Source organism: Hylobates moloch, unplaced genomic scaffold (assembly GCF_009828535.3).
Source record: "Hylobates moloch isolate HMO894 unplaced genomic scaffold, HMol_V3 SCAFFOLD_22, whole genome shotgun sequence".
Lineage (NCBI taxonomy): Eukaryota > Metazoa > Chordata > Mammalia > Primates > Hylobatidae > Hylobates > Hylobates moloch.
The window spans coordinates 45,235,266-45,249,513 of record NW_026652297.1 but is presented as its reverse complement, the minus strand read 5'-3'; the positions used below and the strand labels follow the sequence as shown (position 1 = coordinate 45,249,513).

At 40.6% G+C, this 14,248-nt stretch overlaps 1 protein-coding gene across 3 annotated transcripts in view; it reads left to right on the top strand.

Moving 5' to 3' along the window:
- Positions 1 to 14,248, top strand: part of ZMAT4 (zinc finger matrin-type 4) — a 365,512-nt gene that overhangs the window by 203,958 nt on the left and 147,306 nt on the right. For all 3 annotated transcript variants that reach the window (XM_058433569.1, XM_032143630.2, XM_058433568.1), the window contains exon 4: positions 5,196 to 5,352. In XM_058433569.1, the coding sequence (XP_058289552.1) occupies positions 5,196 to 5,352 (157 nt within the window). The remainder of the gene's footprint in view (positions 1 to 5,195; positions 5,353 to 14,248) is intronic.

Sequence of the window (14,248 nt, the reverse complement as noted above, 5' to 3'; positions counted from 1 at the left end):
CTTTATAACAAAAGAGAAAGGTGTTTGGGGATTAGATTTCTAGCCAGAGTCAGTGAGGTTTTCCATCCTGATTGAATTCTTCTGAAAACTTTTTAACTTTGCAAAATGTTTTGACTGAGCAGCCTTAGATTACTCCACAAACATTCTTTTTATTTCTTTCAGCAATATGAACGTTGCATTTAAAAAGTCTGACTGAATTTTTGTCTCCAGTTTGAAACTCATATTTTAAAGATAATCTTTAAGCCAGAAACTTTAAATATATTCATTGAGGTCAATTAATCAAACTTTATGGAGTTTCTACCCCGGGCTGTATATCAACCTTGCTCTGGATGCAGCAAGATACTCTAATGAAAGTGATGTCTTAATTCTTTTTGTGCTACTGTAACAGAACACCACAGCCTGGGTAATTTATAATGAACATAAATGTATTCAGCTCATGGTTCTAGAGGCTGGGAAGTCCAAGACTGAGGGGTTGCATCTGGTGAGGGTTTTCTTGCTGTGTCATAACATGGTGGAGGGCATCACACGGTGACTGAGAGCAAGTGAGGGTTGAACTTGCTTTTACATCAATCCCACTATCTTGATAACAAATCCCCTCTCTCCATAACAGCATTAATCTATTCATGAGGGCTCCGCCCTCTTAAAGGTCCCACCTCTCAACACTGTTGCATTGGCGGTTAAGTTTCCAACACATTCAAATCATAGCAGATGATATAATTTAGAGTTGCAAAGAGCCATTAATTTGGGATTTTGGTGGCTAAGAATATGCAGTTAAAATTCTGCATGGTGGGCTGAGCGGCAGTGGCTCAGGCCTGTAATCCCAGCACTTTGGAAGGCCAAGGTGGACAGATCACTTCAGGTCAGGAGTTTGAGACCAGCTTGGCCAACATGGTGAAAACCCATCCCTACTAAAAATACAAAAAATTAGCCAGGCATAGGGTGTGCACCTGTAATCCCAGCTACTCAGGAGGCTGAAGTGGGAGAATCACTGAAACCCAGCAGGCAGAGGTTGCAGTGAGCTGAGATCGCGCCACTGCACTCCAGCCTGGGAGGCAGAGTGAGACTCCATCTCAAAAAAAAAAAAAAATTCTGCATAGTTGTGTATCCACCAGTGTCATTAGAGCAGTTAGTGTTAGTGGCAGTTAGAATTGCACTATGTGAATAACTGGCCCCTTTTGTAAAGTATCTCACTAAGTGTGCACTGTTGGCATGAAAGGCTGCCTAACTTTTCAGGGCCTCACAGCCCCTCTATTGTCAGGTACCTAAAATTGCCTGGTCCCTCTTTTACAACTATGGCATAACTATATCCCATGATACATTATTGTATAAGAATTGGTTTTCCTCTTCTATTATTTTTTATTTTTCTATGTGATAATGAGATTGCCCAGGAGAGCAGAAATCTAGGAATATATATTAAAACTACCATTGTGAAACTAACATATTTCCCTACTGAACCCTCAAGTTGGTTTATAAATTGTTGTCACCTCTGGTTCTTTACCTGGCCATCTTTCTGTCAGTTGGAAAAATGTTGGGTTGCCATAGACCTCCCTGTGTTACCTGTCTCCTCTTGACTTTTATGTCATACAAGTTACTAATCCCACAAACGAACCCTCTGCTCCATTCATTCAGTACACATTTGAAGGTCCTCCAGTGTGGTAAATGTGGTGCTAGGTGCTGGCTCCTCCCTATCAATGAGACAGTTTCCTAGACCTTAAAGAAGTTTTGCCATCTCATGAGGCGGACAAATATGAAAACAAGTAAGTGCAATAATTCCATGTTCTGTAGAAGAAGAATGTACAAGGCACCCAGGAGACCCAAAGGCTGGTTCTCACTTCTCCCAGACAGTAGAGGAAGCCAGAAGGAGTTTCAGGCTGGTGCAGTGGCTCACTCCTACAATCCCAGCACTTTGGGAGGCCAAAGCAGGAGCATTGCTTGAGCCTAGGAGTTCAAGGCCAGCCCGGAAAACAGGTTGTAGACATTCTCTCTCTACATACAATAAAAAAGTATTATCCAGATGTAGTGGCATGTGCCTGTGACCCTAGCTACTCTGGAGGTTGAGGTGAAAGGATTGCTTGAACCGAAGGAGTTCCAGGCTATAGTGAGCTATGATGGCACCACTGCACTCCAGCCTGAGTGACAGAGCAAGACTCTGTAGCAAAAAAAAAAAAAAAAAAAAAAAAAAGCAGCAGCTTCACCTCAAGGAAGTGATGAGCCAGGAAGACAGATTCTGGTATGACTGAATTAGACACGAAGCGATTCAGATGGGCATTCCAGCATTTCCTTTAAGAAGGCTTAAAGATGAAAACCCACACAAACAGTCCTGATTTACATTAATTTTTTTTTAATCTTACAATTAGGAGTATGTGAGTCCAACATGAGACTCTAGTTCTTTGACTATAATACTTCCTCTTATTTTCTGTCTACTTCTCCAATTCTCCTGGTGCCAGCCTCCTTGATAACAGGACATGGAGTCATATTCATCTACCACAGCATCTAACACAATTATAGGTCCTTAAAAATGTGTTGGGTAAATAAATACCATAAATCTGTTTTTCATTCATTAAAGGCAACTCTTTGCCCTGGAAACTAGTTCTCAGTTATTTTGTATGATGATGCTGGCCTCTGTATCTGGGCCCCTAGACTTTCTTTAGACATTTCTACCGGTTAGAGCTTCAGGGAGAAAGGCCAGGCATGGCTGGAGTTTTCACTGGAAGTGGTGGAAGAGATGCACAGATTCTAAAGAGAATGCACATATGAACAGATACACAGATTCTAAGACTAAGAATTAAGCTCTGGCTTCTGAACTTGTTCCTAATTTTAAAAAATTACACGCTTTGACGTGTGTCATGCATAAGTAGTTAAAAAAATGGTATAATTCAAGCACCCACTTTCACCCTGATAATCTTCCTTTTTAAAAAAGGGTAAGACTTGATTTCATTCTTTTTTACGGCTGAGTAGTATTCCGTGGTGTGTGTGTGTGTGTGTGTGTGTGCATTTACATTTTCTTTATCCAGTCGTCTATTGATGGACACTTACATTGATTCAATATCTTTGCTATTGTGAATAGTGCTGCAGTAAACATAAGAGTGAAGTTATCTTTTTAACACAATGATTTTTTTTTCCTTTGGGTAGATACCCATTAGTGGGATTTCTGGATCACATGGCAGTTCTATTTTTAGTTCTTTGTTACGCTAATAGCCCAGACTTCACCACTCTGCAATATATCTGTGTCACAAAACTGCACTTGTATCCCTCAAATGTACACAAATTTTAAAAAGTGAGACTAACACATATCCTCTAGCATGTTGTAAAAAGGCACCAAGTTTGGTCTCTCATTCCTCTTGCATAATCTACTCCTCATTTAATGGGCAGGAACCCTTCAGGAACTCCCTGATTTACCTCTTCCTGGTGATCCTGGTATATGCCATCTCCCTGGCTTCCATGCTGTCTCCTAGGCTTGACTGAGGAGGTAGGTAGCTCGGGGAGCCAGGAAGCCAACCCTGCCCCTTCCCTCCAGGTCCATTTCATTTCCATAGTATTCCAGACAGAAGTAAAAGCATTCATACTATTTTGTTTTTTTCTCTATGGAGAAAACTGAAAGCACTTCGGCTTTCAGTATTGAAACCCTCAGCAAGAGTATTGTCAATGGGCACAGCCTCAAGGCTACTAGATTTCCTAGCAGGAGAGGACCCATTGGGAAAGCCCCTCCTCTCTCCAGTGGTCCTTTTCCACTCACTGACCACCTCCATTCCAGCCCCAGTGTTTGAATTCTCTCCCTGAACTTCAGGCCAGCCTCCTGCTCCTGGGACACACACACAACCCCTTCCTTCCAAGGATGAAATGCTAATTATCAGAGATATTACAGACTAATGCCTTAAGGAGGGAGGAGTTCATTTCCTAACTACCACATAATTTGCCAGGCAACACTCTCTAGCAGTCTGGACATCTTATTACTCTACAGATAAAATATGTAATTCCCTTCCTACAGCCAGTCGCCACCCTCATCATCCTCACCATCCAATTTTAAATTGTACTCTCTGGGCTCACTAGGAATAAGAGAAGGGGCCATTGTGGGGCCATATACTCATTCCAGCTTACTCTTTAACAAAGAGATGCTCTGCTATTGCTGCACCATTAAGGAATAGATTAACTTCTTGTCTAAACGTCTATTCTACCCTCCATTTCTAACTAAGCAGGAGGGGAAGCAATGGATTACTCCTCCCCTTCGCAAGTATAGATAAATGATGACCTGCGTGCACAATAGCAGGTCACGTGGTCTGACCAAAGATTTATTTTTTTTCTGAATTATGATTCATTTTCATTAAGTCTTACAAAGGAATAAAAATCCAACTGGATTTAAACATTTTGTGCAGCATTTAATGAATCACCTTTCCTGAAAAAAAGGAAAATTATGCAAACTCTCCCAGAAAATCCAGCCAGCATAGTCATCATAGCTTTATGATACAGAATTAATTATGAAAAACACTCAATTCCTTAAAGAAATCTCTAAAAATCTTGAACATCACGGCCATGTATCCTGGTGAGGCTAAAATTGGTCAAAAGCAGAGCGGAATAACGAATGATAATTTCTGCTAAACAATTCAGGCTATCTGAACTCTGATATTTTACTGACTTTAATGAGTATAATGGGTCCAATTAGAGACTGCTTTCCTTCACCGTGCCAGGCTCAATGTGCTCTCTCTTAATTGTGGGCCCCGTTTTTATTTGGATAACTCATCTCTACAAATTTGTCCTGAAATCCCAGTAACTGGCATTAATAGCTACTAACTGTATGTCGAAGTCAGTCATTGAGTAAGTTTTGATGATGATTATCATGAAGAAAAAGATATTGCACCGGGGCCTGTCAGGGGGTGGGGGGCTAGGGGAGCGATAGCATTAGGAGAAATACCTAATGTAGATGACAGGTTGGTGGGTGCAGCGAACCACCATGGCATGTGTATACCTACGTAACAAACCTGCACTTTCTGCATATGTATTCCAGAACTTAGAGTATAATAAAAAAAATTTTTTTTTTAAAAAAGAAGATGAGTAGAAAGCAAAGCAAAAAGAAAGAGTGAGAGATTCCAGAACAAAAACTAGATGTTTCAATACACTATTTCGTCTGGGATAAGTCTCATTTGTAAAAGAATGGAATGGGCTTCTCTCACACGTGGCCTTTCTTTCTCCCCGTGCAGGGAAGTGATGCCGACATGGTGGATAAGAACAAGTGCTGCACACTCTGCAACATGTCATTCACTTCCGCGGTGGTGGCCGATTCCCATTATCAAGGCAAAATCCACGCCAAGAGGTTAAAACTCTTGCTAGGAGAGAAGACCCCATTAAAGACCACAGGTACGTGCAGGAACAGTGATGGTGGGGAGACCCTGAAAACCAAGTGCTGGCCTGTCATGCGGATCATGCTCCTCCTTCAGACGCAGTTGCCAGAACCAGAGCCTAATGGTAGATGTCACTCAAATCCTAAAGGGATGGGTGGCAGACCTTAGCAGACCTGGCTGTCCTAAGACCCCTAAATACCATTTCGGGCGCTCATTCTATCACCCTGGCTCCTTCAGCTTGCATCTGCTGAAGAGCTGTGTGCATTCTGCAAGATGTTGTCTATCATGCCTACTGTGTATTATATAAGATGTGATATCTATTCTGTTTCCTAGATTCTGTCTGCAATTAGTGTGGATCATGCATGCTGTGCTATGTGTAATAGAGAGGTCTCCTACCAATGTCTGTATAATGCAGGACATCGTCCTTTTTTTTACCTTGGCAGGGGAGAGTGGGAGGAAAAGAAAGGAAAACTGTAATCTTTAAAACTACTTTAGTGTGCCAAGAACTGATTTTTTTTTTTTTTTTCTGAGATGACATTCTCATCATCTTTGCAGGGGATCCTGTGATTCATCTTGCAGGAGAACCTGTGATTCAAGCCTATTAACTTTCATAAGTAAAACCTTAAATATTGATAACCAATGATCTGACCTTCTAATTGCTAACTAAAATAAATTCTTCAGAGGCCTATCACATCATGAAACTAAAACACTGATACAATTTAATCAAAATAAACTATTTGGACAAGATTTGTGTTGTGGCAGAAATGTGACCAAATAGGTTATAATCCAGAGAAGTTGGGGGCATATTTCATGGTGCTTACTCTTTTCATGCGATTAAAATTTAGCAGTACATTTTATCTGCTGTCTAATGAAACATGCATAAACTGTAGGTGTAATTACTTTGTAAATGGCATTTTGCAAACTAGAGAGAGCCTAAAACAATGCTAGGCTTTTATCCTTACCTCTGTTTTCCTTAAGAAAAAATGTATTATTTTACCTAGAGAATCACAAGGAATCATTTTACTGTATTTTTCTATTTAGTTTAACTAAACAACATTGTTTTTGTAAAAGCGGCTGTGACATTCAGGCATAGGATGTGGTTGCAAAACACATTAAATCTGGAGACAAGCTCTGTATGTTTGGGGGCACAGGTTGTATATCAGCCTTTGACAAGCAGCCAGTCAATTGAAACTCCTGATTCTTTCTCCCTTAAAGGTTGCATATTCACCTTGTAACCTACTCCCCATCAAATCTCTTAAAATAGACACCTCAAAAAAACAGTCACTGGAAAATTTTTACCTGTTTTCCATGAATTAATAACCAGCCCATTTGTTCTCTCTGCTGAAGCAGAATATTACTGTTAAATTAAATTTTGGAGGTAGTGATGGAAGAGGAGAAGGTGTGTGTTTGCTTATCACATCAATTGGCAAATGGGAGAGTTATTCTTTCTGCAAAAAAAAAAAAAAAAAATCACCACATGCAAAACTAGTTCTTTGTGAATTTAAATACAGCTTCAAGACAACTGAGCATCCAGTTGTTTTCCTGAATTCAAACACCCTCAGATCTGGGAAATAGAACTTGAGTGTAATTTGTTAGCTGTCATCAATATATTCCAAAGGAAAAGGAAAAAACGAAGTACAGCCTTTTCTTAATGGCTTAGTCTTGGCTGTTCATGGGACTGGCTCAGCCCTCCCTGTTGCAGAAACCAGGTTGCTGGATAGGCAAGAAGGGAACAAATAGGGTGTGGTGCACCGAAAGCTGTGGCTCAGGTTGGGCCTGCCTTGTGCCAGCACCCCCTTCACACCCAGTTCATACCCCCTTCTGCAGTGTGCCCTCCCATCCATTCCCCTCTGCAGCTGATTTGAGCAGAAAGGATCTTGAAAGTGGCAGCACCAGACAGATCAGAGGGCCTAGGAAGCTAAACTGGCTCCTGGCTTGGGTTGGTGTCAACCCAGCTGTTGGCAGGGAGCAGAGAAAGCAAGGCCTCCTACTAGAGGAAGCGAGTAGTCAGACATGAGGCAGATTGGTTAACAGGAGAAAAGACATGCAAATGTATGCAATGTGTGTGCACGAGCACCCTCAGAATGAAGACCCAAATGCAGTAGAAATTGGCCATTTTTATGGTTACTTCAGCAAAGTAAGGGCAGCCATGTAGAAATATGATTGCACAAAAAGGGAATGATCTAATGCTATTGGGCAGAGTGGGGACACCCAGCAAGGCCTGTCTGTCTAGATTCTTCTTGGCCTCTCCTAGCAGCACTCCTTCCTTCTGGCTGTGGGGCAGGACCCTCTCTGGAAAGGGGGTCTACTGTCCTACTCTCTAACAAGGTCAATCAGATAATTTCCTTATGGTCAGTTTTTACACAGAAAGGTGAAGGGAGTGAGGGGAAAGTTAGAGTAATAGTTTTTAGGTTTTATGGCTGGCTTTGGGGAAAAGGGGTTTCTGGTTTTTATGATCTGCTTTGGAGAAGTGGGTTTCCAGGCTAGTCTTAGGGGAGAATGGGACTGGGAGACAGGAGGGTAGGAGAATGTCAGAGAAAAACTTCACTTCTGAGGCTGCTGCTCAGGTCTTCATTTTGAGATATTGTCTTGAGTCCCAACAGCAGAAGTAGGCATTGTGGGGGTGTCTCAGGTTAAGGGTTGAAGGCCTGATAGGAGGATGGCACCAGCATCGGAGGCTCTGGGCCCAGGGAGCATGCAGATGAACCAGCAGTGTGCTGGTGTTGGGAGAGCCTGGCAGATGGTAGCAAGGCCTGCTACAGTCCTGGGTTCTAGGAAAGGATAGGCTGTGAAGACCATGGCAGGACTCCACCATTTAATACAAGCATGCTGGGCTGGAGACCACGCAGAGGGAACAAAACAGGAACCTGAATTCTAGCCTTAGAGTATAAGGTGGAGGCTTGGTCTCAAGTTACTGCAAGTACAGGAGAAAGACCAGGAGGCACTGGAAAAGAAAACCCACACGATGGCCTCCTGAACTATCAAGTACAGCTCCTTGAATGGAGTCCGGATGGCCATCCTCCCTTACTGCCTGCAGCCACACCCAGCAGCAGCTTCTCCAGGGCTCCAACTTCCATGTGGTGGCTGCCTTGTGCTCCTCTAGGAACCGCTCTGCCTAATTAACCAAGCTGGCTTGAAATTGCTTCTATAATAAAAACAAAAGGAAAAAAAAAGAACATAGAAAATCCAATCAACTGAATCAAGATGCAAGAGAAACAATTCTGCTCAGGTATGCTGCCCCGACCCCCGTGAATAACAGGCTCTTGAACTGGGGTGATTTCTGTGTTGGAATGATGGAACCACAACTCATTGCTTCTGCCAGCTACTTTGTCTGATGAGGGTGGGCAGTTGGGAGCTGTGAATCACTACCTTTCCACCCCCTCAAGCTGCACTTTGATCAAGCATCTTCTGGGTCTCCTGCAGAATGAGTTGCAACTTAAGTTGCCTTCTCCAGATGGGTTCATGTTTACTAGAATTTCTGAAATGCTTGGCAGAGCCACTGGACTAACACTCATTCATTTACATATTGTCTGTGGCTGCTTTTATGCTGCAATGGCAGAATTGAGTCGTTATAACAGGGATGATCCAGGCCACAAAGCCTAAAATATTTGCTATGTGGTTCTTTACATAAAAAGTTTGACTCTTGATCTAGATATTGGATGATCTTGAGGAACACGCATCAGGGAGGCAATGGGTTTTTTATACAGAAACTCACAACAGGTGCTAGTGTGAGTTTCTGTATAAAATGGAAGCAGTCTTCCAGGCTGTGCACCAGTCAGGAGCTGGGGAGGTGCCTGGGATAGAGATTGATGAAAAGGATGTGACTGAGAGCAGGCTCATACCTGTAATTCCAACACTCTGGGAGGCTGAGGCTGGAGGATTGCTTGAGCCCAGGAATTTGATACCAGCCTGGGCAACGTAGTGAGACCCTTTCCCTACAAAAAATTAAAAATTAGCCGGGCGTGATGGCACATGCCTGCAGTCCAAGCTCCTTGGGAGGCTGAGGTGGGAGGGTCGATTTAGCCTGGGAGGTTGATGCTGCAGTGAGCTGAGGTTGCACCACTGCACTCCAACCTGGGTGACAGAGTGAAACTCTGTCTTCGGGAAAACAAGAAAAAAGACCCCGGTCATTGGGTTTAGGGCACACTTTAATCCAGTATGATCTCATTTTAGCTCAACTAGTTACAGTTGCAAAAAACCTATTTCCAAAAAAATTGACATTCTGAGATTCTGAGGGGACATGAATTTGAGGGGACACTAACCCAGTACATGAGCAAACTCCAGTTAACTGCTGGCAACCAGCAAAGATCATAGGCCCTGATTCCGTGCCTGCCAGCTTGTGATTCTCCTCCCCCAACCTCTTTTCTTGTGTGATAAACCCGTATCAGCAAGATCTCATTCAAAATCCTAAAGAAAACATCATTTAACTGTTCTCTTTAGAAACTTACTTTTGGAGAAAATATGAATGAGAGGAAATCTGATGTATGGAAAAAAATCCTTAAACTATAGTTATTCTCCATTTTCCACCATTCATCAAAGTAATTTTTAAGATTATGCATAATCGGAATGGTTAGGTTCTATCCAGCATTAATAAGAACATTCATCTGTGTCTATAGCAGAGACTTTGCTTATCAGACACCCATTTGCTTTTTATCTTCCCCAGACTTGCAATTGATTGTGTGTTAAGACCTGGCTACAAGATGGAAGAGAGCCATTCAACTGCATTAGACTTTGCACGAACAAGAAATAAGCATTTATTGTGATACTTTGTGGTTGTGTGGTATTACAGGAGAGTCTAATCTACCCTGGTGGCTACATTATCCCTTAAAGTTATTGTTGTTTCAGTTATAAGCTTTTATGAACACATCTATCATTCACAGTAAAAATGGATATGAGCGCAATCATTCATATAATTCCCAGACATCATTAGTTTGACAGGTAATGGCATCAAATTTAGCAATAACCTTTCTTTCATTTTTGACCCTTCAGAGTTTGAAGTGGCCCTAGGGTTATATGTGTCTTCAGTAACAAGGCTGGATGGGTAGAGAACCATTCTGAAGTGTGCTCTGCAGGGACCACAGTTGTTACCGCCTCTGTTCATGACTGCACCTCTGGGCACATAGTAGGCATTTAATTAATACTTGTTCGATGTGTAAAAATTGGAAGCATACATTAGAATAATAATAGGCAGTTAAGTGACTATAGTTTTATTTTAAAATTTAGTTACCTTGGTTATTTAAATTTTAGTCAAGTAAAGAAGATATAAGTAAAATACTTACTATAGTGCCTGCCACACAATTCAGTGTGGAATGGATATATTATTGTATGTAAATACACACAAGTGTATGCATACACACAACTGATCCTCATTGTTTGAGGATTCTGTATTTGTGAGTCCACTAAGATTTATTTGTAACTCCAAATTAATTCTCCTGGCACTTTGGGGGTTATTCCCAGACATGTGTGGAGTTGTGAAAAATGTGAGTCATGCCAAGTGCACATTCCCAGCTGAGGTTCAACGCGGTGACATTCTGCCTTCATGCTTCAGCTCTCATTCTGCAAACAAGTCTCTCTCTCTCTTTTTTTTTTTTGCAGTCTATTTAGTGTCACGTGTTTTGCACATTTTGTGCCTTTTGTTGGTGACTTTGCCATTTAAAATGGCCCCAAAGAGTAGTGCTCAAGTGCTATCTAATACAAGAAGGCTGTGATGAACCTTACTGAGAAAATAAGATTTGCTCAGACATGAGTTACAGTGCCACTGGTGGTGTGTTTAAAGTTAATGAACCAAACATTTATATTAAATCAGACACATCTAAGCAGAAACACACATACATCAAGGTTGTATATTGATTGATCAAAATCTTGTAACCACAAGTTCCTAGGAACCTAACCCTGAATTTCTCCTAGGAGCAAATGTTCAGTATTTGCTATTTCAGTGTTCCTGGTAACTTTGTAAAACATAACTATCATGAATAACAAGAATGGACTATATTCATAGCAAAAGTACTTTCTATTCATTACATTTATATAAAAAAGTTTCAAAAAGTCTGTTTATTGCTCAATAATTAAATAAGAATATATAATATTTAAAAGATTCTGGGTGTGGCAAAACTATATATAGTTGAATAGACTGAATCTAGCTTAATAAAGAAATCAGTAATTATAACTGATAATTGTAATTGTAAAGATATTATACAGATACAACACAAGCATTGTTTGACCTAATCTTCATAAAAAGCGTGACGTTTACAGTATTATTGTATCCAATTAACTGAGGAGGAAACTGAGCCCCTGCAGGCTGAGTAACTTGCCTGATGTTACATTGTAAGATACAGAATTGTAAGTCAAACCTACCTTTTTTCATTTCTAGCAATACATAATGTTTTATAAAATGATTTACTGGTATTTGCTGGTCTACTGAATAGAACATTTCAAAATCCAAGGCTCTCACTAAGTGGATTGGTAGCAACAAAGACAGATATTTATACAGTTTAAATCAAGTATCTGTTATTTGTAGGAACAGTAAACAATGTAAGAAAAGCAACAGGTAAGCAATGATCTCATTCACTGCATGTGCTGTGTGTTTATTGTATATTCCTCTTCTAAAATCTTGTTGGTTCTCTTCTTTTTTTTCCTTATTTCCTGTTGAAAATTAGAGAGACAGAGCTTCAGAACTTTTACATAAATTTCCATGCCAGACAAGAATTGCTTATTTAAGTTCTCTGTTGAATAAGTAAAGATCAGGGTATTCTAGATCTGCTTGAAAGTTACATAAATTCAAATTTTGAATAATATATGCACTCTAGGTTCAATCAGCACCTCATATTTGCATATAAGATTTTATACACCATAGCAGTTATTTCATCTGAGACAGGTTATTTGGTTTGTGTGGCATAATCTGTCTAGATGCTTGTTTTAATAGATGCAAACAATAGTTTGTCAAACAGGCAGATCTTAATAGTGGTGCATCTTCTTTTAAATTAGGAAAGCTGGCATGTTCTGAGGCATCATCTCTAGATCAGTGCATTTGTTCCAGTTGATGTTTTTGGCTTTTCTAAGCTTATAAGTGTAAGTAATAGATTCACAGAATTGCAGAGCTGGAAGGGGCTTAGTGATCGTTATTTTAGCCATCTCAGATACCTTGTGAGAAAACTAAAGCCCAGAGAGGTGAAATCATTTACCCAAGGTGATACAAGTGGCTGACAGCAAAGACACTTCTCTTGCAGTAATGCTTCCCTGGTGTCATTGGCGGGAGAAACCATGCCAGTTAATCCATGCCTATCCTACAGTGAGTAAGATTTAAATCCATTAGCAATGTGAGGTAAGCTGAATTCTTCTGGCCGTAATTTTTCTGCACTGGGTCATAGCAAGCTTGGGGCAATGATCAGATTAAGACTGCTGTGTTTTTTGTTTTGTAGTTGATGACTAATGAAACAAGAGATCAATGATTGAATAAAACTAAAGATTTTAACAAGGAGCCTACTGCCTAGGTGATTTTCACAAATCCTTTTCAATACCATAAACTCGCTTTTCTCTTGTGGTATAAGACCGTTGATGATCTCAGCATCTTTTATGATGTGGTTATACCTTTGTTTCAGAAAATATTCTTGACATACTTTTATAAAGGAAAATAGTAGAACAATAAAATAATCAATTTCCTGTGCATACTCTGAAACTGTCAACAGGAGACATGGTCAGGACTTGAAATCCATATACAAAATGCATTGCTATTCAGAAAAAAACTACAAGAGAAGGATTTTCTAGCGACAACTCCTGAATCATCTATTAAAGATAAGAACCCTAAAAGTGTCTAGTCTATGAAATTGAGAAGACACTCATAAAGTAAGCATCACACCTGAAATAACGGGTAGTAAGTGTCCCAAACTATATTCTCATTCTTTGAAATATCTGTACATTTTAAACATCAGCCTCAAAATTCTCACTTAATGCTCAGATTGGTTTCTTTAAGAATCGGATGCAATAGGTGCAAATTACTGCATGGCATTTGAGTGCGGTTAATATAACATTTTAAAATATTTTCTAAATTCATGTAAATTACTTCTGTTCTCTGACCCTGAAGGTTGGTGAGAAGACTGGCCCCAGCCATTCACTGGGGTATCCTCTCCCTCTTTAGTGACACTCAAAGTGCTCGGAGGAGTCTCGACCTGTGGACTCTGGCTACTCGATGATCTTACCCAGGATGCTGTTGTGTTCTCAGCCTCCACAAACTGGAAGTCCAGCCCTGGGGCTCCCTCAGAAGTGTATTTTAATCATCTGTTTTCTTCATGGGCTAAGTCTCCTTTGTTTCAACCTAGGCCATGGAAAAGAAGCCCAAGGCCCCATGGGAGACATTCCTAGGGAGGTCCCACCACCTTGGACACACTGTTTTTAAGCTGCTCAGGTCTCTATCAACAGTTACAACTCCCTTTTTTCCTAGTCCCCAAGAAGCCAGTTACTTTCTTGATCCCAGGCATACTCCTCTTTGACATTCAGATCCCTTTGCCTCTCAGACAACTCAACACAAATCCATTTGCTCATTCTCTCCCAGAGGTGCGGAAAACCAGACTTTAGAGCCTGGCTACGTTTTTGGAATGGAATGCAAAAATTCTTCTCATTTTAATGAAGCGAGCCTATAAGAAAATAATTTCTAATTTCTCGATAGGTTACTCTGCTATGTAAATTGTCACATGACACAGACCCTAGCATGTTCACTTACTGAAAACAGAAATATGAAATTTAATGTATTTTCCTCACTTTGCCAGCCTTCAGAGAAGTTGTTTCTCTTGTGTAGGATTTCCTGCTAAGTAATTTTCTTCTATTGTTTGTTGAGCACTCAGTAGTTTATGGCTCTAATGGTAAATCCACCTAAGGTTTGTAAGTGTATTTTGGCCATCTTGAGGTATCATGAATTG